Below are 27,199 nucleotides of genomic sequence, written 5' to 3' on the forward strand. Positions count from 1 at the left end.
CTTTCGTTATCAGAGAGCATTGATGCCATTGAACTTTTGTCCTTTTTACCCTTCACAGAGTCAGGAACACTGCCTCCTTTAATGGTGGAAACCGTGTTCTCAACAGGCTCATTGCTCAAATCAATATTAAAGTACTCAAAAATGCATGTTAGAAACATTCCATATGGAAGATTTGCTTTCTTATCACTGCGGGCACAATCCCACATGTGTCGCATCATAAGATATGCAAATGAAATAGATGCAGAAGAAAGAATAGCGAACAAGACAAGAGTATCACAAACAGTAACTCGCTGATAGGAATCACTTTGAGGCATCAGAATATGATTGATGATGTGATGAAGTAAGGTTCGCACAGGTCCGAGAGCCTTGTGGGTCAGAGTTGTTCCATCAAGAGCAGAGAAGTTTTCACAGACCCGAGTGAGGGCTACTTGAAGGGAAACCCCAACATGGGAGTCCCATTTACCAGAGATGTAAGTCCTGGCTCCTTCATCATGGTACCCCAAGGCAGTGCTCACAGTATCTCTATTCAATGTAAGATGAACTCTTTTGACATATGAGTGTAAAGCACCATCATTATACATCAGGTTAGCATAGAACTCACAAACCAGATTCGGGTAAACAGGTTTTCAAATTTTGAAAAGTGGAGCCCATTTAAGATCATCAAAAAATGTAATAAAGTCAATTCCTTTTTCACAAAGACTTTTCAGATTTACCAGAACCTGTGAGTGGAACTCAAACACAGCGCAAGACATGAAACGAGCAGGATCAAAATGGGAGTGACTTTTACCATACTTATTTTTGAAGTCTAGTGAATCCAAGTTTGGGGGTTATTTGGTGGTGTGAAGTACTGGCTTCTTTGTTCTTTAAGACCGGCTAGAGAGGTGTGGTGTGGAACATCGTGGTGGTGAAGGTTGTGGAGATGGAAGTGATTCTTCTTCTTCCTCTTCAGGGACTTGGTCCTGTCCCTTGGTATTCTTCTTGGATGAACCAGCTTCCTGCCTTGCTGTTGCTCTTGCATGGATAGTCTTACGTGCCATGCTTGCTGTGGAGTGAGAGAAGGGTGAAAAGGATGAGTTAGGGTGGATATGAATGTGAGTGTGTGTTTGAGGTGCAGACAAAGATGGAGGATTTTTTTATAATGGTAGTTCGGTTGCTTCTTCGTGTGGCTAACTTTTTTCTCATGATGAAAGAGGTGAATTGGAGAGTGAGAAGATGAAGAGAGGTCGAAGAGGGTGGAAGATGGGGAGAGGTTAGACCACATTCAATGCTTAGTGGAGAGAATATCATTTAAAGTAATGAGCATTTAATGGAAACAATTTTCAATCAAGGAAATTTTAAAATTAAACAAATAACTGAAAGGTCTTTTCCCTGAAACGTGGGAGAGAAATAGGAAAAAAATTTAATTTGACATGAACTTCCTTTTTGAAGATATGATGTGAAAACCTTCCTAAACAATATTTTCAAAAATATTTTATTAAAAACATGATGAAAAAAATAAAAATGGGCTAGTATCATGGAATGAATCTAAAGGAGTTCGGTTGGGCTTGAGTTCAAAGACACCAAGGTTCAGTCTCTCCCTGTTTCATAGCTTGTTCATCATATGCCCAGAATTGTCTCCCTGCTGCCTATGAGACAAAAACCAATAGAAGCATGAAAATCACATTTTTTCAACAAAATTCAAATACATCATTCCCAGACTATTCCTTAATGAACAAAACATGTCTTCACACAGAGGTTTAGTGAAGACGTCAGCAAGTTGCTCTTCGGATTTCACAAATTGGATATCAATAGTACTTTTTTGCACATGTTCTCTAATAAAATAATATCTTACTTCAATGTGCTTAGTTCTAGAGTGCAGTACAGGATTTTTAAAAACGTTTATAGCACTCATATTATCACAAAATAAAGGTATACTATTGATTTTCAATTTGTAATCCTGTAATTGAGTGTTTAACCAAAGTAATTGTGAGCAACAAGCTGCGACAGAAATATATTCAGCTTCAGCCGTGGATAGTGCAACAGTGGCTTGTTTCTTGCTTGACCACATGTTGAGTGAGCTTCCAAGGAAGCAACACATTCTGGAAGTGCTTCTTCTATCTACTCAGTCACCTGCATAATCTGCATTACAAAATCCTACTACACAAAACTCATTAGATTTAGGATACCACAAGTCAAGATCACATGTGCCGTTAATGTATCTAATGATTCTTTTAACGGCCGAAAGATGGGATTCTTTTGGGTGAGATTGAAACCTTGAACATACACCCACACTTTGAATAATATCCGACCTAGAGGATGTAAGATACATGAGGGATCCTATCATTGCTCTATACCTTGTTTCATCCACATCTTTTCCATTTTCATCCTTATCAAGTTTAGTGTTTGGATGCATAGGTGCTCCCATTAGTTTGGAATTTTCAAGGCCAAATTTCTTGATTAAATCTTTTGCATATTTATCTTGGTGAATAAAAATACCACTAGGAGTTTGTTTAATTTGAAGACTAAGAAAAAAGGTTAATTCACCTATTAAACTCATTTCAAACTCACTAGTCATTAGTTTTCCAAACTCTTCACACAAGGTTTCATTAGTCGAACTAAACATAATGTCATCCACATAAACTTGAACAAGTAAGATATCATCATTAGATTCTTTTATAAATAAAGTAGTATGGTGGTATCCCTTTGAAAGTTATTTTCTAACAAGAAGGCACTAAACCTTTCATACGAAGCTCTTGGAGCTTGTCTAAGGCTATAAAGAGCCTTAGATAGTTTAAAAACATGATTTAGAAATTCTTTATTTTCAAAACTGGGGGGTTGAGCCACAAACACTTCCCTATCTATAAAGCCATTAAAGAAAGTACATTTGACATCCATTTGGAACATCTTAAATCCCTTGTGGGTAACATAGGCAAGAAAAAACTTAATTGCTTCTATTCTAGCTACCGGGACAAATGACTCATCAAAATCAATTCCTTCCTCTTGATCATAACCTTGAGCCACTAATCTAGCCTTGTTACGAACAACACTACCATCCTCACCCAATTTATTTTTGAAAATCCACTTTGTACGAGTTACCTTCTTACCATTTGGATTTGGTACAAGTGTCCAAACCTCATTTTTTTCAAATTGTTCTAGCTCTTCTTCCATGGCTTTAACCCATGAGGGGTCTTCGAGAGCTTGCTTCACATTGAAAGGCTCCAATTGGGACAAGAAGGCAACATTGCTTGGTTCCACTTGCTTCTTGCTGGAGGATCTAGTGGTTATGCCTTGGGAAGGATCACTAATGATAAAATCATAAGGATAACCCTTCAAAAACTTCCATTCTCGTGGCCTTTGAGGAAAGTTTCTGCCTTGATGAGTTTCAGTTGATTGCTCTGTTCTGGGTTCTCTATCTTGATCAGGAGACGAAATAGAAATGTCTCCTTCATTTTGACGAGACCTTTCTAAACAGATAGGCTCACCATCTGGGACAGACTTGGGATTATCTTGACTGGCTTCTTGGTTCACATCAGTTTCACAACATGCATCATCTTCTATCACAGCACTTAGAATAGAGTTAGAATCACAAAAGGACACATGTATGAATTCTTCTATTGTTCTATGTTCTTTGAGGTAAATCCTAAATGCTTTGCTAATGGTGGAGTATCCAACAAACATTCTTTCATAGGATTTTGGATCAAATTTTTCAAGATTCTCTTTATTGTTTAGTACAAAATATTTGCATCCAAAAATGTGAAAATACTTAAGATTAGGTGGGGGTCATTTCCAAAACTCATATGGAGTTTTCTTTAAATCTTTTCTAATGATGGTTCGATTAAGAATATAGCAAGTTGTGTTTACAGCTTCTGCCCACAAAAATTTTGTTACATCATTTTCACAAAGCATTGCCCTAGTTATTTCTTGAAGACTTCTATTCCTTCTTTCAACTACTCCATTTTGTTAAGGAGTTCTAGGTCATAAAAAGTTATGAGCAATACTAAAATCATCACAGAATTTTTCAAAATCTTGATTTTCAAACTCTTTTCCATGATCACTTCTCAAATGAGCAATTTTCAAATCCTTTTCATTTTGAATCTTTTTACATAGAATGGAAAAAGCATGAAAAGCATCATTCTTGTGAGCTAAGAAAAGAACCCAAACGAATCTAGAGTAATCATCCGCCACCACCAAACCATAGTGCTTACCTCCCAAACTTTGAGTTCTAGTTGGACAAAAAAGATCAATATACAACATTTCTAATAGCCTCTCAGTGGAAATTCCATCTTTTGATTTAAAAGAAGATCTTACTTGTTTGCCTAGTTGACAAACATCACAAGTAATATCCTTATCAAATTTGATATTAGGAATTTTTCTCACCAATTTTTTCTTAACAAGATTAGAAATTTGATACATGCTTGCGTGACCTAATTTCTTATGCCAAAGCTATTTTTCAGATTCAAGAGAAGTAAAACATGTTACTTTTTTATCTTTTAAATACTCTAGAGTTAATCCATACACATTATTACATCTTTTAACTTCAAACAAAACTTCACTAGATTTTTCACAAATGACTAAGCAATCCAATTTTCTAAAAATAACCTCATAACTAAGATCACATAATTGGCTAATGCTTAGTAGATTGTGTTTTAATCCATCAACAAGAAAAACATCATTAATGAAAGAAGAGAAATTCTTACCATTTTTCTGAATTTCTTAGCAAATAAAACAAAATTATTTTCAGATGAGTTATCACTGGATTCATCATCCAAAGCTTCAGTAACAGATTTGAGAGTAATTCCTTTCTTTTTTGTATCTTTTTTCAAATAAGTGTTTTCAAAGGCAAGTAAATTTCCTCTCAAATCATCATATGTCATAGTATCAATGTTACTACTCTCAGCTATCACTATTTTTTTTTGTTCCCACTCTTTTATGAGACATCTCAATATCCTCCTCACAAGCACAGATTCATAATATGTGATCCCCATAGCATCCAAGCCAGTGACGATGACGTTGAATCTTTCAAATAGTTCATCCATCATTTATCCTTCCTTTATTGAGAACATTTCATATTCTCTATTCAGCATGTCTATTCTAGATCTCTTGACTTGAGTTGTGCCTTCATGAGTGATTTGAAGTTTGTCCTAGATTTTTTTTGCTGTTGTGCATCTCGATACCCATTAGTATTCCTCGAAGCTGGCCGCACAGTTGAGCAAGTTGACTGCTTTGGCGTTGAGCTCTACTTTCTTTCTGTCTTACTCATTCCAATCGGCTTCACCTTTGAGAGTAACCACACCATTAGCTCCTGTAATGGTTGAAAATTGTGGACCTTCCAAGATTATCTTCCAAAGTTTGTAGTCCATAGATTGAACAAAAATCTTCATTCTTTCTTTCCAGTAACTGTAGTTCTTTCCATTGAAGAATGGGGGTCTGTTGCTTGACTGCCTTTCTGTCACAGTGTAAGCAACCAAATTTGAGCCACTGTTAGCCGCCATCAGGATCTTTTCTCTAAGCTGCAAAGCTTGGTCTCTTTGAGACCAAGCTCTGACACCAATTGATGGTAATCAGTGGCTAAGAGAATGGGGGGTTGAATCTTAGCCCTTTTTTGCTGAGTATTACTTTCTGCCTTTTAAGATAGCTTCAGATGATATTTCTACTTTTTTGTCTCATAACAAGTCAAGAGACATTTTCTTTTTGTCTCGTAACCGGTTAGGAGATATTTTTAAATTTTGTCTCCTACGCAACAGAAATAGAAATGGAGTAGAAGAGAAAGAGAGAATCACACTCAAAAGTATTCTGATTCAGCTGCTAAGTGCAATGCAACCTACATCCAGTCTCCATCACAATAGTGACGGAATTTCACTATAATCAATTGATTACATATACCAATTCTTCCCTAGGAACTACCCATTCCTATCTGGGACAAGTCTAGAATTTATCTCTAAAACTGAACTTGACTTGGACAACTGCCAAGTTTTCAACCGCAAAGTACTAACTCAACTTGTAAGGGAATTCCCACAGGATCACGAAACACAACATAGATGTACAAAGGAACTCTTAGACATCTATGGCTTTTTCTTTAATTTTACACTCTCTATCTTTTTCCTCTCACTGGCTTTTTCTTACAAATCTCACTCTGTTTGCCTTTTTCACCATGAGACTCAGATAGACAAAATTAAAGAAAAGAAAATAAAATGTAACACATTGAAGGAGAAGAACTTCAGTTAGTTTAAGGTAGCTATGAGAACTCTGTGCTTTTTCTCCTTGTCTCAACCCTTGGCCATTCATCCTTATTATAGAAGGAGAAGCTTCCAAGGTTGAAACCGGTTCAACCAAGCCACCAACATCTTCTCCAACAAAAGGCCAGTTCGGACAAAGAGAAGAGAGAGGAAAAATCGAAAGCAAATAAACATGCATGTACCTCTCTCTCTCATCCCTTCTCATCAAGCTTCATCAATATGAGTCTTTCATCTTGACTTTGTCCCCAAGAATGAATTTTGACCCTTGATGAATCCTTGATCCTTGACAACTTCTTCCTTTCCATATTTTTTTCTTCCTCCACGTAGCTCCAGTAGTTGCCTTCTGTCTTGGATGAACAAAAACAGAAATAAACTTTACCACAGAGATCTTCTTCTTTGACCGAATCTGATTGCTTCTATTCTTGGCATGAAGATCTTGAAGCTTCTTCTTCACATCTTGTCTTTAATGGCAAAAATCTTAGTCACACCATGCTTCGGATCTTCCTTTTGCAAAGGCCATCATCCTAGCGTTTTACTCAGAGGCGAAGGCAAGTATTAGAGAAGGGGGGCAATGGCCCCCCTAAATAAAAAATTTTAATGTATAAAGGTCATTAATTTTTATATTAGCCCCCCCTTAATTCTAATTTTTTTTCTTCTAATATTATACTTTTATGTTGGCCCCCTCCTAAGAATTACTCTAGCTCCGCCCCTGGTTTTATTTCTTCATAGCTTCACTACTTTTCTCTGATAACTTTTTCAATCTTCTTTCTCTAATGGAAGTGACAATCGAAACATCAAAGAGAGAGAAGAGAGAGAAGAAACAAAGCATTGAATATGAAATTAAATGAAATTGAAATGTTACTAACATTCTCCAAGGATTGGAGTAACATATGGAGCCATTAATGCAATTAACTCAATTTAATTTTTCTTTTCAGTTACCAATGCATGAATTTGATTTAATTAAAATTTGAATTTCATAACCCATGTAAGTAAGTAACTGAATAGAATATGCTCCTTTGCTTTCTTTTATTTTTGGTCAAGTACTTTGCTTTCTTTTCAATTTTGGACAAAGACTTGTTGGTCTCTCAACAAAAATTAATTTGGACTATTCACATGATATTTGGCCCAAATAATTTTGATGTCCATTTAAATGATTCAGTCATATAGTTTGAAATTATTTTTGCATAAGGACTGAATACTTTCTCATCACATTGAGCTTATGTGACTTTTGGCCTAATAACAAAAATCTGCACATTAAACAAAAATCATTAAACCTGACCAAAAAAAAGAAACAAAAATCATTAAACAAACAATTGGAAGCAAAAATCAAATTAACAATTTTTTTAATTAATAATGTTAACATCGTGTTTCAAGTTTTCCAAACTCAACCGTGGCTATTATATTTTTCAAATTAATTATATTATTTTATGCCTCTTTACAGGTGCTTATAATCACAGGAAACTCTTGTGTGAAGGTGGTGATGCTAAACAGGCCTAGCAAACTAAATAGTCTTAACCATGAAATGGTATAAGAATAAGAGTAGTTCACATTAAAATTAATTCTATTCTTTTTAATATTATACAATTAAGTCTACTTCAATTGGAGCTTCCAGTATATTAAAGGATCAATTGGTTTTGTGAAAGGAAATATATAATCATTTATATGCCTATTAGTTTAGAATTTTGCGACAAGTGGTTTAAATATAATTAATGCATTATTGTCATGATATATTGATAAAATGAATACAAATAATGTTGTTGTATTATTGTAAGAGTGTGATATTATTTGCTTCTTTTGCTGTGTTTTGCAGGTTTCTCAACTTTTAAGGAGTTTGAGATTATATGAGAACGACTCTTCGGTCAAGCTTGTTATATTGAAGGTAGAAAGCAGGAAGATTTTATAGTCTTCTGATGAATTTAGGGGGATTAAATGCAAGTTTATATTTTGAATAAAAAAAAATAGTTTAATAATTTTATTCTTTAAAAAAAATATTATAATGGACCTAATTCAAATTTGTACTCTGATATAAAAATGAAACTACAAAATCTTATATCTTTGTGTTAAATAGGGTAATGCGAAAGCTTTTTGTTCCGGCGGTGATGTATTAGCAACAGTAACATGTTCATTAACAGGTAAATCGTATAAATTATTAAATGGTTATACTAGTTATTATTGGACTAATTAAGTTACGTTGTTCATATAAACACAAAATTGGTTATGCTGATAATAACGAGTAAGCTGACCCCTGACCAACAACTCAAATTGGTTATGGTGGAAGAAATTAATTATCTTATATTGAATGAGTGTTATAAGCCAATATACAATGCTTTATGAAACCATGACATTAATTTAATCTCATGATCTATATATGAAACCAGGACATTGGACCTATCCTCTAATATTCTATAGGAAAGCACTCACTCTAAATCACTTGGTAGCGACCTACAAAAAGCTCGTGGTGAGTTATATAGTTAATAGTTAATACTACACTACTTGTTCCTTAATAAATTTCATCATTTTTGTTTTATGGGTTTTGCTATCATATACATGCATGTGCGGCAAAAAAATTGGTTAAGTATATTATTGAAAAAATGTTTTAATATTATTTATTATAATTTTTTTTTACGTTTTTAATACATTGAATATATTAAAAATATTAAAATATTTTTTTATGATATGGATTAATCAATACCATTAAAATACAGCATAGCAAAACTCTTGTTTTATTAGGTATATTAAACAATTAAAATTGGCTATCATTGATTAACAGGTGTAACAAAAAAAAATTATGATATTTTACTATAATATAATAATAAAATTTGCTTATTGTTTCTAATGATAATAACAATTAAGGTGTGTCTGATTGATGGAGTGGCCATGGGAGGAGGAGCAACTCTGTCCATGAACGCAACTTTTAGGATTATCACTGAAAATGCTGTATGCTTTTCTTCGCTTCTACAAAATCAAAGTTTTCATTATTCTATATATATATATATATGGTGAGTTCTCTGGTGACTATGTTTTGTGGTGGCTAAAGTTACCTATAGTTGATTAGCCAATAAGATTAAGACACATGTATAAATAAAGTTAGCTAGAGTATAACTAATTTCAAGAATCCAAATATGACCACAATGGCAGAGTAGTAATTACAAGTCTTAAAACCATTTTTTTATGGATTGGGCTTTGAGTGAAATGGACAACAAACCAAAAAAATAAAATTATAATAGTATATTTCAAAAAACGTGTATCAAAGTAAGACGAAATATATAGTAATTGAATACCTAGAACTGGTTAAAAAAAAGAGATGATGCAAAATAAAATATAAAATAGTAAATATTATATCCAGTACGAAAATAAAAATAATAAACATTGTAATGTCTAATGCTCAAGAATCTATTATAAACAATTGTTATTATTTGTATAATATTAAAGTAAAAATATTAATTAAAATGAAGAAAGTCGCTACCATTGTTAACATTTGTAAAACAAAATCTTAAATAGTGAAGTGTGAAAATCTATACTATGTTTATATAATTGTAAGTTTTTAACATTTAAAAAAAGAGTAAATTCTCTCTCAGTTGGTAAAATTTAAAATCTAATGATTAAGTTAATTATCATAAACACTAACTATAAAATGATCCCGTTATTTTTTAATCTATGATACATTATTATTTATATTTTATAGATATTTTAAGAACCATGAAAAGCGTAAGAAAATTATTATTGTAACTTGTACGCAAAGAATTTTATACTAAACACTAAAAAAGTAACGAAATTAAATTTTATGTGAGAGAAATTGAAAACCATAAACTAATATTATTACAAATGATATTTAATTAATTATAAATTACTTAATTAATAAATAGAAGAACTACATATCCTCTATATTTGCAACTATTTTTCTTGTTTGCCCAAAATAAATTTTAATCTTTATAATTAAATATAAACCCTAAAATTTGTATAATTATGCTAATTATCGTAAACATTAACCACATAGATGATTCATTTTTTTTATCTACAATATATTACTTATATTTTAAATATGCTATGAGAACAATTAAAAATAAAAAAAAGATTGTTATTGATAACAATAAAAAAATATACATTAATTTTATTACTAATAAAATTAAATAATTTAGATATGAAAACGTGAATCATATATATACTTTTTAAATCTTAAATCTTAAATTCTCAACTTAACAACTTTTAAATTTAATTTATTATAATTTCTAATCTCTGAATACTCAAACCTTTTGATCTAAATTATTTTGGCTACACCATGAATATTACTTCTGATACCATTAATCGTAAATACATAGCTTCTTAACTTAAATAATCCCAAATTTAACATGCTAATGTTATTTATGCATTTTACTTTATTAAAAAAATGTTAAAGATGTGCAATTGTATAAGTATAATATTACTAGTAGCGGTTTTTTTTATTTTAATTAATAATTTTTACTACTTTATTGTTATTTACAATAGAACCTTTGAGCATTAGGTATTACAATGTTTACTGTTATTTTTGGGCTGTATAATATGATACAATGCTTATTACTTTATTTTGTATCAACTCTTTTTTTTTAAACCACATTCTAATCATTTAATTTACTGAATGTACAATTACTTTTTTCTTTTATTTTGACCACATTTTTAGAATATTTCACTCTAGTTCCATTTTTTTTATTGTTCATTTCACTCAAGGCCCAATCCATTAAAAAAATAGTTCTAAGACCTGTAATTTGTAATTACTATTCTACCATTGTAGTGATGTTTCTTGGACTACCGTGTTTACTTTAAAGTGATACATTAGTTATTGTTTTTTATATATGTGTCCTAATTTTATTAGTCAGTCAACTATAGTCACACTTAACCACCACAAAACATGGCTACCACAGAAGTCACCTATATATATATATATATATATATATATATATAATTATTTATATTGTAAATGAATTATTTGTAGATATTTGCTATGCCAGAGGTACATATAGGACATTTTCCGGATGCCGGTGCAAGTTACTTCCTTTCTAGGCTTCCTGGTTATTTCGGTATATCTCTATAAATTTCGAGTAATGCCACGTGTATATTAAAATTAGTCACTAAAATCAGTCACTATAAAATATATGTTAAAATATAAATATATATTGAAAATAAATTAAACTACATATATATTTATACACAAATACATTAATAACTGATTTTACTATACAAATAACATTTTTTAATAAATTTCTTAATCAAAGAAAAATATCAAGAGACCAATATTTTTTATCAATAATAACTAATATTTTATTTTTATACTATTAAAACTTAAGATTTAGGGTTTCAAAAATATTTGTATTAGTTAAATATTAATCAAAATAATAAATTTTATTGATTATATATAGCATTACTCATATAAATATTAGAGATTGTGAAATTGGAGAATAATACACTGACTGCGAAAATGAAAAATAATATATAAAATAATAAATAGTTGTATTTTTGTATAAAACGGTAAATATTAAAATTTTTATTTATTAAAAAAGCCATTATAATTAAGTATTATTTAACGGTTGGAGAAAAGAAACTATATCTTTCAAAAAATTAAACATATACGTAGGGTTGGATTATCTAACTTGATCAAAATCATTTTAAAATTAATACCTTATTTATGCAGGGGAATACTTGGGGTTAACTGGCACACGTTTGAAGGGAGCAGAAATGCTAGCATGTGGTTTAGCCACTCATTTCATCCCTTCAATGGTAAAACTTTCACCATTTTTATTTTTGATGATGTTTTTTGGATCCACTTTTGTTAGATTTATTTATGAGTTTAATTTTAATAAATTGTTCTGAGAAGACTACTTTACATTTTCATCTAATTAAATTCATCATATTTTTGAATGAATATCTTTAACTAGTAAGTTTGAAAATAATTATAATAATATATAATTAGATATTTGCATAAATTATTTATTTATTTTTGGTAATAGAGGCTACAATCTTTGGAAAATGCCCTGCAAGCTGTTACTTCTTCAAATGTATCAACTATTGCCACGTTAATAGAAACTTTTGCTAACAAAGCATATGCAAGAAAAAACAGCTCTTTTATGAGGTAAGTCAATAATTGATATAAAAAGAAAAAAAATATTTATAGATTTTCTGCACTTTGAGAATTGATAGTGTGAAGAGCAACAACTCAAAACAGATTGGAGATTATAAACAAATGTTTTTCCAAAGAAACTGTGGAAGATATAATCCATACTTTGGTAAGTATACGCATCAAGTTAATTAGATGTACAAAGTTTATACATTTTATCTTGGAATAAATAAAGTATTATTTAATTTTAAATGGTTAATTATATTTATAGGAAAATGAATTATTAGAAAATGGAACAGAAAAGTGGATAACAGATGCATTAAACTCAATGCGTTCAGCAAGTCCCATAAGTCTCAAAATAACTCTTAAATTAGTAAGTATGTTAGTCCTTAAAAAACATATTATTAGTTAGTTGTAATTTTTTAATTATTAATTATTGAGAAAAATGCTACATTTGATGTCTTTCAGATAAGAAAAAGTCGAATACAAAATATCGAAGAATGTCTTTATCGGGATTATAATATTGCCAGCCATGTCATTAGAGGAACCGTTAGTTATGATCTCTTTGAGGTAAATATTTTAACACCACTACAATTTTTTGTCCAAATAAAAAGGATCATGAAATTAACTTTTAATTATTTAACTAATAATTTCCTTTTATTTTACAATTCACTCAAATTAATTGAATCGTACGGACAGGGTTCAAGAGCAAAGCTCTTTGACAAGGACAAGAAGCCCAAGGTAATTAAGGATATATATGCCATTTTTTGTATAGAGAGAAATAATTCTGTTTTAAATTTATTTTCATATCTGTCAACTAAATGTTGATTTATTTTCCTTTTTCTTCTCTTATTTTAAGTGGGAGCCTTCAAAGCTTGAGTTAGTTAGTGAAGAAATGGTGGATCAGTGCTTCAAAAGTGTCAACCATGATGAATGGGAGCGTCTGCAACTTCCAGATAGATCCAATAATTCCCAATCCATAACAAGCTGCAAATTATAGATTGAAAACTATACTTTTTTGCTAAGCTTGAGTTAGTTAGTATATTATAGGTAACAGCATTAGGAACCAAGCCCTTGTGACGAAGTTTAGTGAAAAGTCTATGTGCTCGACCCATATTTCCTAATTTGCATGAACCATTTATTAGTGCATTGTATGTAGTAATATTTGGAACAATCCCTCTTCCCAGCATCTCATCCCTTAAGTTGACAGCATCATCCACATTGCCAGCCATGGAATAAGCATGAATTAAGGTGCAGTATGTGAAATTATCAGGAAGAAAGCCTCTAGATGACCATATTGGTAAAAAATTAAACTTCTTGCTTCGTCAACCTTCCTAGATTTACAAAGCCCTGCAATAGCTATGTTGTACACAATGTTATTTGGAACAGAATTACACATATCATTTTCAACAAACTTATCAGAACACTTATGAATTGTAAGAAGATCAAAATCCACCATTTTGTCCAGAATCACAGTTGCTTCATTGATTCTGTCAAACCTATAAAGGCTGCTAACAACTTTGATACATACCACTAAATTAGGATTGAAACCCATTTCAATCATCTCAGTATATAAATTAAAAGCTTTATCCACCTTCCCTTGGTCACACCATCCATAAATTAGGCTTCCGTAGGTAACAGCATTTGGTAATAATCCAATCGTTTGCATCTCAACAAGGAGATTGGCAACATTTCAATAAGAGAATTGTACATTTCAATGGATGGAGAATTTACAATAGCCATCACCCAGGGTCCTATATGTTATTTCATCTGGTAACCATTTGCTCCATCTTACATAATCCATTGATCATCGTATTGAATGTCACTGTGCTCGTAGTGAATCCCCTGCCTAAAATTTCCTTCCACAGCCTCATAGACCCCTCCAAGTCTCTCGAGGTGTACAGTAGCTGAACTCATTGGGAGCCACACCTCTTTGTATCATTGAATTCCAAAGGCACAAAGCATCATCGTATAATCCCACACGAACCAATCCTTTCAGAACAGTATTATAGGTCACAACCGATGCACTAATACCTGCACACAACATCTCCTCACAAAGCATAATTAATGCTTTACTATTTTCCCTTTTCTGTAGTATCCGTCTAACAATGTATTATAGCTATAAGAATCTGGCCTCAAATTCCAACATGGCCTCAAAGTGTATATAATTTCACTTATTTTGTAAAACCCGATTGCAAACAAATTTCTATATTGATTAACCATTAAACATAAACTCAAATTAACATTTAACAATGAAGAAGCCTTTCACAGCAACAAAGTCCTTAACCAAATTAAATACATTATATACTCCAAGATATAATCTAATAATAATTCACAATTATTTAATTTCAACCGGCTGATAACTTCTGTGAATAGATTCTTTCACTGCATCCAACACAATTTGAGTCTTCCTACTCACAACACTCTATTCTTTCTGAGGTTTTTCTTCGCAAAACTTAACCTTATAAACCAACTTAGCAAACTTTTTAACCATCAAAACCTCTATCTAATGTGCTCATTAGGCTTAGGGCACCACCTTCCCGCTTTCAATCTTCCCATAATCCATCTCCGAAGCCTCATAGAAGGTTCCATAACTGAGATTCTCCTCAAATGGAACAGTGAAATCGTGGAGACGGAGACATCCTTTCGTTCCCAAAGCAGTGACGTCAAGAGGTTGTTTTAGAGAATGAGTTTTTTTTTTAGGTATCAAAACGAAATAAAGTCTTATAGCCTTGTATTCGACAGAACAAGTCCGAGTAAGCTCAGCACAGAATTCACTAACTCGGCTAAGATTTGATGGTCTCAAAACGTTTGGACAATTAAATGATCTCATAACAAAACATATAATTTAAGTTTTTTTAACAACGGTCAAATAGTCTTTTTCTAATTTTAATTATAAATTAACTTTATATATTTTATTTAATTATAATTTTTTTTATTTTACAAATTATTATTTTATCGTTCATCTATTATGTTTATTAACAATAAAAAACAAAAACAATAACGAATTAGATCTTCCATTGATCGTAATAAACTTTCTGACAATTCCAATCGATTAAAAGTTTATGTTCGATCCGTAACGTTCGTTCAGGGATGTGAAATCGTGTTTTTTTGAAAATCAATCGATTGGATTATCAAAACAATCGATTGAATTTCAGGTTTCTCATAACTCAATCGATTAGACTACAGGTTATCACAAAACAATCCATTGATGAATTGCAAGGTAACATGGTTTTCATGAAAATCAATCATTGGTCATATTATCCCAATCGATTGAACGATTACTAAAATGTGGGTTTTTTATAATTTAATCGATTGCCTATACTATCCAATCGATTGAATGCTTCAAAACAACCTGAGGTCTCACAATTCAATTGATTGGTTGTGTTACCCAATCGATTGAAGTCATCAAAACAATATGGATTTGCCGAATTCAATCGATTGGTTGTGCTACCCAATCGATTGAATTGTGTACTACGCCGTTATAATCAAAGAGATTGATAAACGATTCCAATAGTGGGATTGAAAAATTGGTAATGGATTATTCACCAATTTATAATGTTAATATTAAAGAAAAGATAATATTAGAGTATCTAAATCAAAATAAAACCTTAAAAATTGAAGATAGAATTTTAAAGATAAGATAGATGAATAATAAGATAATAATTTATAAAAATGATAACAAAATTCTAAACGGCGTAGTACACAATTCAATCGATTGGGTGGTATAACCAATCGATTGAATTGGACAAAACCATACCCAATCGATTGAATTGTGAGATCTCAGGTTGTTTTGAAGCATTCAATCGATTGGGTAGTATAGGCCGTCGATTGAATTATAAAAAACCCATATTTTAGTCATCGTTTAATCAATTGGGTAATATGACCAATCGATTGATTTTCACAAAAATCATGCTGCCTTGCAATTTTCAATCGATTGTTTTGTGATAACTTGTAATCCAATCGATTGAGTTATGGGAAATCAGAAATTCAATCGATTGATTTTAAAAGAAACACGATTTCACACCCCTGGACAAACGTCACGGATCAAACATAAAATTTTAATCGAATGGAATGGCCAAAAACTTAATGACGATCAGATCTAATTCGTTATTATTTTTTTTTATTGTTAATAAACATAATAGATGAATGATAAAATAATAATTTATAAAATAAAAAATAGTTTTATAATTAAATAAAATATATGGGGTTAATTTGTAATTAAAATTAAATAAAGACTATTTAAAAGTTATTAAAAAATTTAAAAAACATGTTTTGCTACGAGACCATTTAATGGTTCAAGCGTTCTGGGACCATTGAATCTCTTTCCCACTAACTCGATACTAAAAAAGGTCTAAAGACTATTATGGTGTTAAGAATTGAATCTTGAAAATCAGTATAGTGAATTTTAAATTTAAAATATTAAAATAGTAAAAACTGTGAATCTGAAAGACTGCTTTTAGAGATTTAGTCTTCGTTTATAATTAAAAAAATAGGGATGCTACACATCCATGTAACCAAGTTGGTCCAACACTAAAAAAATCCAATACCATTAAATGAAACGTGAAATACACGCGCTCAACACACACTAAATCGCTCTTGCCCAATGCTTCTTCTTCTCCCGTGCTTTTCACGCTCATTTACGCACGGAGCGTCTTCTTCTTCTTCGCCTTCTTCTTTGCGTTCCTCCTTCTCCTCCTTTTTCGTGTTCCTTCTTCTTCACGTGTTTTCTCCCTATCGTCATTCTTTTGTTGTTGTTGCTGTTGTATTTTTTTGTCTTTTCTTCCTTCTCTCTCTCTCTCTGGTGAAGAAGCAGTAGAAGGTAAGGAAGAAGAGTTTTGAATAGTGCAGAATGAACCAAACACAGTACTCATGGTGAACTGAACACAATACAATTGTATAGTACTAAGTGAACGAACTCTGAATGCTAAACCCTAAACCTTAAACCGTAAACCCTAAACCCTGAACCCTATTGTAAACCCTAAAACCCTAAAACTCTGAACCCTAAACCCTAGACCCCTAAACCCTAAACCCTCAACTATGAATACGGTGAATCGAAATTAATACACAAAGCGAACCGAAAGTTTGCAACACACCGAATCCATGTACACTGAACCCTAAACCCTAAAACCCTAAACCCTGAAACCCTATCGTTATTATTTTGTTGTTGTTGCTACTGTATTTTTTTTTTTGTCTTTTTCTCCTTCTCTCTTTGGTGAAGAAGCAGTAGAAGGTGAGGAAGAAGAGTTTTGAATAGTGCAGAATGAATCGACCACAGTACTCATAGTGAACCGAATACAGTACTCATAGTGAACTGAACACAATACAATTGTATAGTACTGAGTGAACGAAACATAATCCATTATATAAAATCAAATTCAAACAGCTTTCTGCAGAATAAACCAAACACAGTACTCATGGTGAAACAATTGTATAATACTGAGTAAATGAAACATAATCCATTATATAAAATCAAATTCAAATAACTCTGCCTACAATTTACATATTATCAATTCAATTCAATTCTGTACACCTCCGTCCATTTAATTCAATTCAAATTAGCAATTGCATTCCATTCAATTCGATTCAAAATTGAATAATCCAAACTTTGTCAGTTTGATTTGTTTCAGAAGAGTAATCCGAATCTCCCTCCTGATTTAAAGTTGGGTCATTTATTGTTTTGATTCAGAAGTGCAGGTCGAAGAAGAAAACGAAGAAGAATAGGAAGAAGATAAATGCAACGTAACCATATCGAAATAAGAAAACGAGAAGATGAACGCGATCAGAGGAGAACGAGAAGGCAATGCAGATCAATAAAGAAGAACGCGAGCAGAGAAGAAGAAGAAGAACGAGAAGGCAATGCAGATCAATAAAAAAGAACGCGAGCAGAGAAGAAGAAGAAGAAGAAGAAGAAGAAGAAGAAGAAGAAGAAGAAGAAGAAGATTTACGTTGCAGTAGAAGATTTACGTTGAGTAAATGTAGCGTGTGTATTACAAATGAGTGAGGGATGGGAAATACGCGTGTGAAAGAAATTACTTAGTTAATAATTATGTAAAAAATACATGAATGCAGAATTTTTCCATTAAAAAATTTTACTTTTTACGTTTTAAAATTAATTTTTTATATTTAAAAAAGTCAACTAACCTCTCTCTCTTTTAGGTTTGTTGATGTGTCACTTATGAAGTTAACTGGAAAAGGGAAAAAATAAAAATCTCTTAATTGGTACTGAAGAAATCTTATCTTTATTTTATTATAAGAAAACAGTACAATACTATTACATATCACTCAGAGCAAGAATAATAAATTAATAAACAAAATGCTAAGAAAACAATAAAATATCAGCTAATTAATAAATATTAAAATATTGAACTTTATATAATTAATAAATATTAAATGAGATAAATTTTATTCTTTAAATTGATTTTTTCTTTGTCTTGCGAGTGTTATTATCGGGACATGTATAAAAGTTTAAAGTGTTCAAACTTAATTAGGATTGCGAAAACAAACCGAACATTGGATTAATAGTTGTAAAACTACCATCAATAGCTGGATTATGACCACTGATGTATTTGGACTCATCACTAGCCAAATAGAGTGCAGCTTGTGCTACATCTTCTTCCATCAAATGAACACCTTTCAGATTTGAATAAACCTTTAAGCACCCTTCCTCATCAAGTTTGAAGAACCCTCTAATTCCAGCATTGTTAGCAACGGAGTAAGGTGACAAGCAATTCACTCTTATGCCGAATTTTCCAAACTCAGCAGCTGCATTCTTTGTGAGTCCAATCAAGCCATGTTTGGAACTTGTATACGCATGAGTTGCAACTCCTCCAACGCTTGAACTTACACTCCCTATATTTACAATACTACCCTTTTTGGCTGGGATCATCACTCTAGCTGCATGCTTGATTCCCAAAAAAGGCCCTGTAATGTTGACACTAAGAACGCGCTCGAAATCCGCCACGTCATTGTCAAGAATGCTAGGCTTAGCATCATCTATTGCTACAGCGTTGTTCACAATTATGTCTAGTTTTTGATAGTTTGATATTGCTATGTTAACTGCATTTTCAACATCATCTTCTTTTGTCACATCACAATGTACATAGGTTGCGAATTTACATCAAAGCCACCTTTCCTTCAAGTCTGCATAAATTATAATGTACAGAACGATACAATCTCTTGATTGTCTTCGTTCTTATAATTATAAGAGATGAAATAGAATGATGTATAATTTAATAGTTAATTAGAGAACTAATATTTTGAAATTATTTTAAAAAATGAAATACTATTAACCAATTAAAAATTAATTTTCTATACATATATTCTTTAATTCGTTTCAATATGCCAATATTATTAATTTCAACCAACTTTTTTAAAATTAATTTTTACCCTTCTCATTTGTTATTCCTTCTTTAATTTCTCTTAACATCCCTTTTAATTAACACCACCAGGATTTTATTAAATTCTAAACCAACATTTAAATTCTAATAAATTCTAAATTCTCCAAAATATGACCGTTAAAAAATAATTTTAACACTTAAGAAAATGGCTAATGTTACAAATAAAATATTAATTTCCTATACCGATTATGTTAGAGAGGTAATAAACTAGTAATATAAAGGTGCTTTATTTAATTTACAACAATATTACGTGCACATTAAAAATTAGAGGAGTGTTAAGAATTAACAGATTTTGTAATTTGTAGTTATTATTAATATTTTAATTAATGGTGTGAAATTACATCCAATCTAATAATATGAAATTACTTATTTTTTTTACTAATTAAGTACTGACTAAATTTTAATAAAAATACTGACTTTATAAATTTTTTTAAAAATTAATCACCAGATTAGTTAGTGTATATTTGTGTAAGAATACATAGAGAAAAATTCAAAGGTCAACAAAATTTATTTGACCAATATTTTTATCCATCAATCTAATTTCTTTAGTCTAACAATTTAATAATATAATTTAAGTCTACACTTTTAAATATTATTGTTGACTAACTGTTGGTCAAAATTAATAAATTTTATTGATTCTCTAATATTTTTCTATTTCATATATTGTTTAAGTTATTTTTAATATATTTTTGTATTTCAATATTTATTAAGTGATTGATTTGATGGTTGATTTTTTGTATTTATCTAACATTGTTGCTTAACTTAATATCCATATAATTACATATTTATTGTATCCAATATATATTACTCAATTATTTCTGCAGTAATTAACGAATATAAAATAAAGTAAGCCATAATTAAGAAATGCAAAGAATAAGATAATTTTGGATTGTTTTAGCCTAATTTTTTTATTATCTTTTAAATATTTTTATTCATATACGTTTTTATTATCTATATATTGATTTGGTTTGGTAATTTTTTTTCAAACAAATAACATTTCGTTTTGTATTTAGTAAAAAAGATTATTTATTTGTATTTACAATTTTTAAAAGTTATAAATACTTTTATCACCTAAGGAAGAATATTTTAATATTAGTTTTTTTTATCAAAAATAGAAAAACTCGAACCCATAACCTCTTAAGTGAGTATAAAAAAATTATGTTATTTTAATATTAGTTTATATATATTAAAATTAAATAATTTAATATATTAATAAAGATATAAATTTATTATTATATTTATATTTATTATATTTGTTATATTTTAAAATTTATTTTATCAAATATAATTATTATTATTTAATTTATGCTTATTAAAATTATTTTTATTAATTTGATGGCTAACATAAATAATACAATTTTTAAAAATTATCTTTTAAAAGTAAATTTTAGTAAAACTTTTATTGAACCAAGTCACTGGGTTAAGGTTTTGCCCTAAAATGTGGGGCATCTTACTTATTTTTCCCGGCGGCGGCGAATTTAAAAATTTTATAAGAGGAGCTAAATTAAATACAAAATAAATTAAAATATAATATAATAAAAAATTAATAAAATATAATTTATAATATATAGATTAAAATTAATAATTAAATTATATAAAAATAAATATTTAATTTTATATTTTAGAATTTTGATATTTTTAAATTTATTTTATAATATTTTATATAATTAAAATATCATTTATCATCTGAAATAAATTTTAAAATATTTTTTTAATACATACAATCATATAATTTGTTAAAAATTTATTTTTTATTTTGTTTTAAAGTCTTATTTTAATTTTTTTTGTTTAAAAAATTTATTAAATTATTAATGTTACCATAGAAAGAATTAAAACAAAAAATTTTTTATAATTATTATTTTTTGACATTAATCCAAACCTATATTTTTTAATAACTTTTAAATTATTTATATATTTATACATATTTATTATTTTTTAAACCTATTTATTAATTGTTATTAATATATTATAATACACATTATAATTTATACATATTAAGTTATTAATAACATGTAAATTTTTTTTAGTATGTTAATATACTAAAATATATTTAATCTATAATATATATATATATATATATATATATATATATATATATATAAAATAAACTAATTTTACTAATTTTTTAAAAAAAAAATTGGGAGGGACCATGACCATCTTAGGCCCCCTTAAATTCGCCACTATTTATAGGTAAATAGTTCGTTAAATTTGTCCCTAAAAGATTATTTGTTCTTTAAATTGGTTTTTGAACAATTTTTTTAATCAAATTTGTCCTTCAAATATTTTAAATTAATCGTATTAGTCTTTTAGTTATTCTCTTTGTTGACGACGCTAAAATTTATTAATATGACACGTTAAATGATACTACAATAACATACATATAATAAAAGTCTTAATTGACTATTAACATGACAAGTTTATAAAATTAGATCAAATCAAAACCTAATTAAAAGGAGAACTTGAAGTATTGAAATCTCTCAATTTGAAATTTATTTTATCTAATTTTATAAATTTATCATATTAGCCACTAATTAAGACTACTAGGTATATATTGTAGTATCAATTAACACATTGTATCAACAAATTTTGACATTATTAACAACTGAAAAACTAATTAAAATAACAAATTTAAAATTTTTGAATAACAAATTTAATTAAAAACATCTTTTGAAAACTAATTTGAAAATTGAATAATTTTTCAAAAATTAATTTAATCATTTATCCTTATTTTTATCATTGATGAAAATTTTTCCTACTACTTCCTCATTACGTTGCATGAATGCGAATACTAAATGTTCAATCTTATACATATATAAAATAATGGGCAAAGTACGTAAATAAATAAATTGATCAAACCCTTTACCCAAATACACAAAACTGATATTCCTTACTTGATTGTGCAATTTGACACTTCTATGTAAATCGTGGGAAGCTACCATGGTTTACAATTTTAATATAAACCGTGGCAACCTACCACGGTTTATGAATTGTGTGATTTGTGTGTAAACCGTGGCAAGCTACCACGGTTTATGAAGGGAGAATGTTTAACATAAACCGTGGCAAGCTCCCACGGTTTATGAAGGAAAAAAATTTGATCACAGTGTGCAGTCTAAATGATATGTTATCTGCTATGTATTTGATAGTTTAAGCGGTTTGAGATTCTAAGATATACATTATTTCCGTCACAGTTATCATGCGCAGTCTAAATGATACCACATTGATGCAATCAAACATCTAAAATAAACGAATTTTATTCATATGAAATTAATGCAGAAAATCAACATGGTGACATTCATAGACTTAACCAACCATACATAACTCAACTGAACAGTTAATAAAACAACTAAAACAACAAGGTAATGAGATCTACGCATCCCCCCCGGTAGTATGTCTACGCTGGTCATAGTTCCTCCGTGTATGCCCAGCCTGACGGCATAGCCCACAGCGCTTCGGCTGGTTCTCCAGAGACTGATCCATACTACCACGGATCCTGGTTGCCCTTGGACGACCTTCCTTTGCACGCCTCATGTTAGGATCAGGAATGATGGTTGGCCCAGCATATGGAGGCCATAGGCCTTCCGGGATAGGCGGAACAAAACCCTGCTTGTAAACGTTGAAAACTTCACTCATACGATAGACCTCGTGAACATATGACGCCCAATTAAGGCGGGAGTAGGCGCAACATGCAATGGCGTGGCAACAAGGATAATGCAGCGCCTGAAAGTGGCCACAGTCGCATCTGTGATCTTTAAGGAAAACTCTATAGCTACCCAGCGAGAAGCGCCCGGTTGGTGTTGTCTCGGCCACGGTGTACTCCGATTGATGTCTGTCGTATAACGTGACAGTGAAGCACCTTGAGTTTCTTAGATTCCGATCAATTGCCTTGGCCAATGCCTGGCAAAATTCATTACCAGATCCGAGTTGTGCCTCTGCTGTTTGTCCCCGTACCACAAAAAGCTGAGCAAGCCTCCCGTAAGTTGACTGAACCAACGATGTGACCGGGAGGTTTCGAGTTCCCTTTAGCACCGAGTTCACACATTCACTGATGTTGGTTGTCATGTGCCCGAACCGTCTACCACTATCCTCATGTTGGGTCCATTTGTCGTACTCCATCCGATTGGCCCATTCACACATTGCTGGATTCTCAGTCCGCATGATATCAAACCAATAATAAAACTCTGCTTCAGTCTTTGCGTATGCAGCATTCACTAACATCCTCCTTGAATCTTTACCGTTGAAAGTTAGGGCAAAATTCGCTGCCACATGCTGAATACAGTACGCTCAGAATGCACGAGGCGGCAGCCACCCAGTCTCAGGTGCCTCAAGCGCTGCTTTGATCCCGTTATGCCTGTCAGAGATTACAAGGATACCCTCCTGAGGAGTCACATGCTCTCGTAGGTTGGACAAGAAGAATGACCACGACTCTGCATTTTCTCCTTCCACAAGGGCGAATGCAATGGGGAGGATGTTGGAGTTCCCATCCTGCGCAATCGCCAACAGCAGTGTCCCTCCATACTTGCCATACAAGTGGGTACCGTCAATACTGACAAGGGGCTTGCAATGACGGAATGCCTCGATACAGGGTGGGAATGTCCAGAATAATCGGTGAAAGTACACTGTCGACTCATCAACCTCACCATGAAGCCGAACAGGAGAGGTCTTCAACACGGTTATTGTTCCGGCCATTGTTGACTGTACTCCTAGCATCCAACGTGGCAACTCCACGTATGACTCTTCCCAATCTCCATATATTTGTGCCACTGCCTTTTGCTTCGCCATCCAAACCTTCCTGTAACTAGGCCTGAAACCATAATCGGCTTCTGTAGCTTGTTGCAGTACCTTTACCGTAACTACAGCATCTGCCCTAACCAACGGAAGAATCCTCGCACAGATAACGTGGTAATCCAGCTGACGGTGATCACTGGAAATAGAGGTTGACAAGCATGTGTGTGGCCCGTTGTACCTCCTAACCTCCCAAGTGCCCTTTCGTGCATGCAGCGCAACGCGAATCAACCAAGTACAACCCTTGCCAAATTGCTTGCATTTTCCATGATATTTCAGATGATCTGATTCGATGACTCTGTACTCAACACCTCGCCGGATGCTATAGTCCTTCACACTCAGCACAGCCTCATCTTTATTCTGGAAAGATTGCCCAATCTGAAATTCTGTAGAAGAGCCCCCGATCGTGTTACCACCGTCCTCCTGTTGACCAAGAGCCTCCAAGTTTAGTGTGGAGAAGTGTGGAGGGTACTGTTGAGAAGCAGAACTTGAAGGCCCATGCTGCGCATGTGGATTGGCACCTGTGTCGTCGTCGCTGTCCCCGATGATATCGACAGGCTCCTGGTCAGAGTCATCATCACACATTGCATTCTCTACTCTATCAGGTTCACAAAGACTTCCATATAAGGTAACTAGCCACCACCGGTGCCAACGACATCAGGTTGCTCAAATATTCCTTCATTCTCCAACTGTACAGAACCAACAACCACCGTTCGCTCTAAATCAGCCGCGAACGTAGCCGGCGGAAGATACGGTCTGACCGCAGGTATCGAACTAGACGCACCTCCCGCGGCAGTCGAGCTATGAAATGGAGCTGATGCCCCAGAACTATCGACACTAACCTCCAATTTCGCAAACAACTCGTGAATTCGGATCTCTGGAAAACTCCTAACACAATGGAACAGAACCCTAATATCTTCATCAGCTGCTAGTACAAAGGTATCATACTGAACACCCGTCGAGACAACTGCGATGGGAATCTTGTGGAATAGCTTCTTCACCCACTTCGTACCAAAGACGCCAAACTTCTGCAAGATGCTGTTCTTTAGATCTGACAAAGCGTTTGACGAACTGATGAACACACTCAATGGTTCTTTGTCTGTGAACTTCACACCATGGCTTTTGCTTTTTTTAATTTTCCCAGAGCAATGCACTAAGGCAAGAACACTCTCCTCCTCACTTGCCATTGTGAGAATGATCTTTTGTGCAAGTAGAATGTCACCCACATATATATAGAATTTTGGTGTTCCTAAACCGTTGTAACCTACAAGGGTTTACTATCAAATTTTTTCCTTTATAAACCGTGGGAGCTTACCATGGTTTATGTTAAACATTCTCCCTTCATAAACCGTGGTAGCTTGCCACGGTTTACACACAAATCACACAATTCATAAACCGTGGTAGGTTGCCACGGTTTATGTTAAAATTGTAAACCGTGGTAGCTTCCCACGGTTTACATAAAAGTGTCAAATTGTACAATCAGGTAAGGAATATCAGTTTTGTGTATTTGGGTAAAGGATTTGATCAATTTATTTATTTACGTACTTTGTCCTAAATTAATACTATAGATATTTTACATTGATTTTGTTAATAATAGTTATGTTATCTAATATTTAGATCGGTTTGAATTTAAACACCGCTAATATCCTTATTTGATATTATACTATCATATATATTACTGTATTTTCGAAATAAATGAAGACTCATTTTATAGTATCTATTATTTAGTATTAAATTTTTGTTTAATTTATTTATTATAATAAATTTTAAATATGTAAAATTTATTAATTTTTATATTTTTAAACTAAATATTAATTATTTCATATTTTTTAATATTTAAACACTAAATTTTTAGATATTATAATATTACTATAAAAGAAACCTGGTTAATGTCACAGAATAATTGGTCCAAAAAAATGTTTATACAAAAAAAATAATTTATCTTATTTAAATTAATATTTATATTTTTTATATATAGTGATAATACTTTAAATATTCTTAATATAAAGAGATCAAATATTATATAGAAGTTATTATTAGTTTATATTTTTAGAATATTCAATTTAGTTTGATATATTTTAATTTTGTTTATTTAGTTACTAAATTAAACTTTTGTTATGGGCTTAGAGCTTTCTTTATTTTAATCTAATAAGATGTTATAAATATATACCTCATAAATTATTGTAATTGTCATTTAATGATTAAAGGTGTAAAAATTTTTTCTTTTGGTTTCGCGATAAAACCATAATATAGACAAGTGATGTTGAATGAGTTATTTTCTTATTACCGAGTTGGGTAGAAAGTTGAGTGAGTTCTTTCAATTCAATTTCTAAATTATGATGTGGACAAATTAGATTAAGACAAGAATCTCTTTATTGTTGCGTTAAGAAATTAGATAAAAAATAAAGTATTATCTTTATATTTAATTTCAATCTATCTCTTTTATTTTTTATTTTAATTTTAATATATTTTTTTTATTCAGTTTGAAATTTTATCTTTTTGTTTATTTTTTTATCATATAATATTTATAATTACATATTTATTATATATAATAGTATTTAATTATTCTAACAAAAATTAAAAATATAAAATAAAATAATTTTAATGGTTTTAAATTGATTTTATACAATCTCTTAAACATTATCAAAAGAATAATAGTACATAGTGCATTAATTAAGTGAAAGTTTGTATAGCCCATTGGTTAATTTAAAACG

The 27,199-nt window shown here is 31.2% G+C and overlaps 3 protein-coding genes across 3 annotated transcripts; 1 reads left to right on the plus strand and 2 right to left on the minus strand.

Annotated features, from left to right (window-relative positions):
* The first annotated feature begins 7,717 nt into the window (after positions 1-7,717).
* LOC130983175 (probable 3-hydroxyisobutyryl-CoA hydrolase 3) lies at positions 7,718-13,526 on the plus strand. The gene is made up of 13 exons (XM_057907362.1): positions 7,718-7,740; positions 8,026-8,094; positions 8,284-8,347; positions 8,594-8,673; positions 9,069-9,152; positions 11,185-11,269; positions 11,881-11,966; positions 12,197-12,318; positions 12,412-12,472; positions 12,575-12,676; positions 12,772-12,873; positions 13,003-13,044; positions 13,163-13,526. Exons 1-13 carry the CDS (start codon positions 7,738-7,740, stop codon positions 13,301-13,303), a joined length of 1,041 nt encoding a protein of 346 aa, XP_057763345.1. The 5' UTR covers positions 7,718-7,737; the 3' UTR covers positions 13,304-13,526.
* Positions 13,527-18,790: 5,264 nt separating this feature from the next.
* LOC130981086 (secoisolariciresinol dehydrogenase-like) lies at positions 18,791-19,417 on the minus strand (the record flags this gene model as incomplete). The annotated part of the gene is made up of 1 exon (XM_057904718.1): positions 18,791-19,417. A coding segment is annotated over one exon (627 nt), but the record flags the coding sequence as incomplete, so codon positions are not given.
* A 4,567-nt stretch (positions 19,418-23,984) lies between these two features.
* Positions 23,985-25,070, minus strand: LOC130981087 (uncharacterized). Its single transcript, XM_057904719.1, has one exon. The coding sequence runs from the start codon at positions 25,068-25,070 to the stop codon at positions 23,985-23,987; it is 1,086 nt and encodes a 361-aa protein (XP_057760702.1).
* Positions 25,071-27,199: the final 2,129 nt, after the last annotated feature.

Source organism: Arachis stenosperma, chromosome 5 (genome assembly GCF_014773155.1).
Source record: "Arachis stenosperma cultivar V10309 chromosome 5, arast.V10309.gnm1.PFL2, whole genome shotgun sequence".
Classification (NCBI taxonomy): domain Eukaryota; kingdom Viridiplantae; phylum Streptophyta; class Magnoliopsida; order Fabales; family Fabaceae; genus Arachis; species Arachis stenosperma.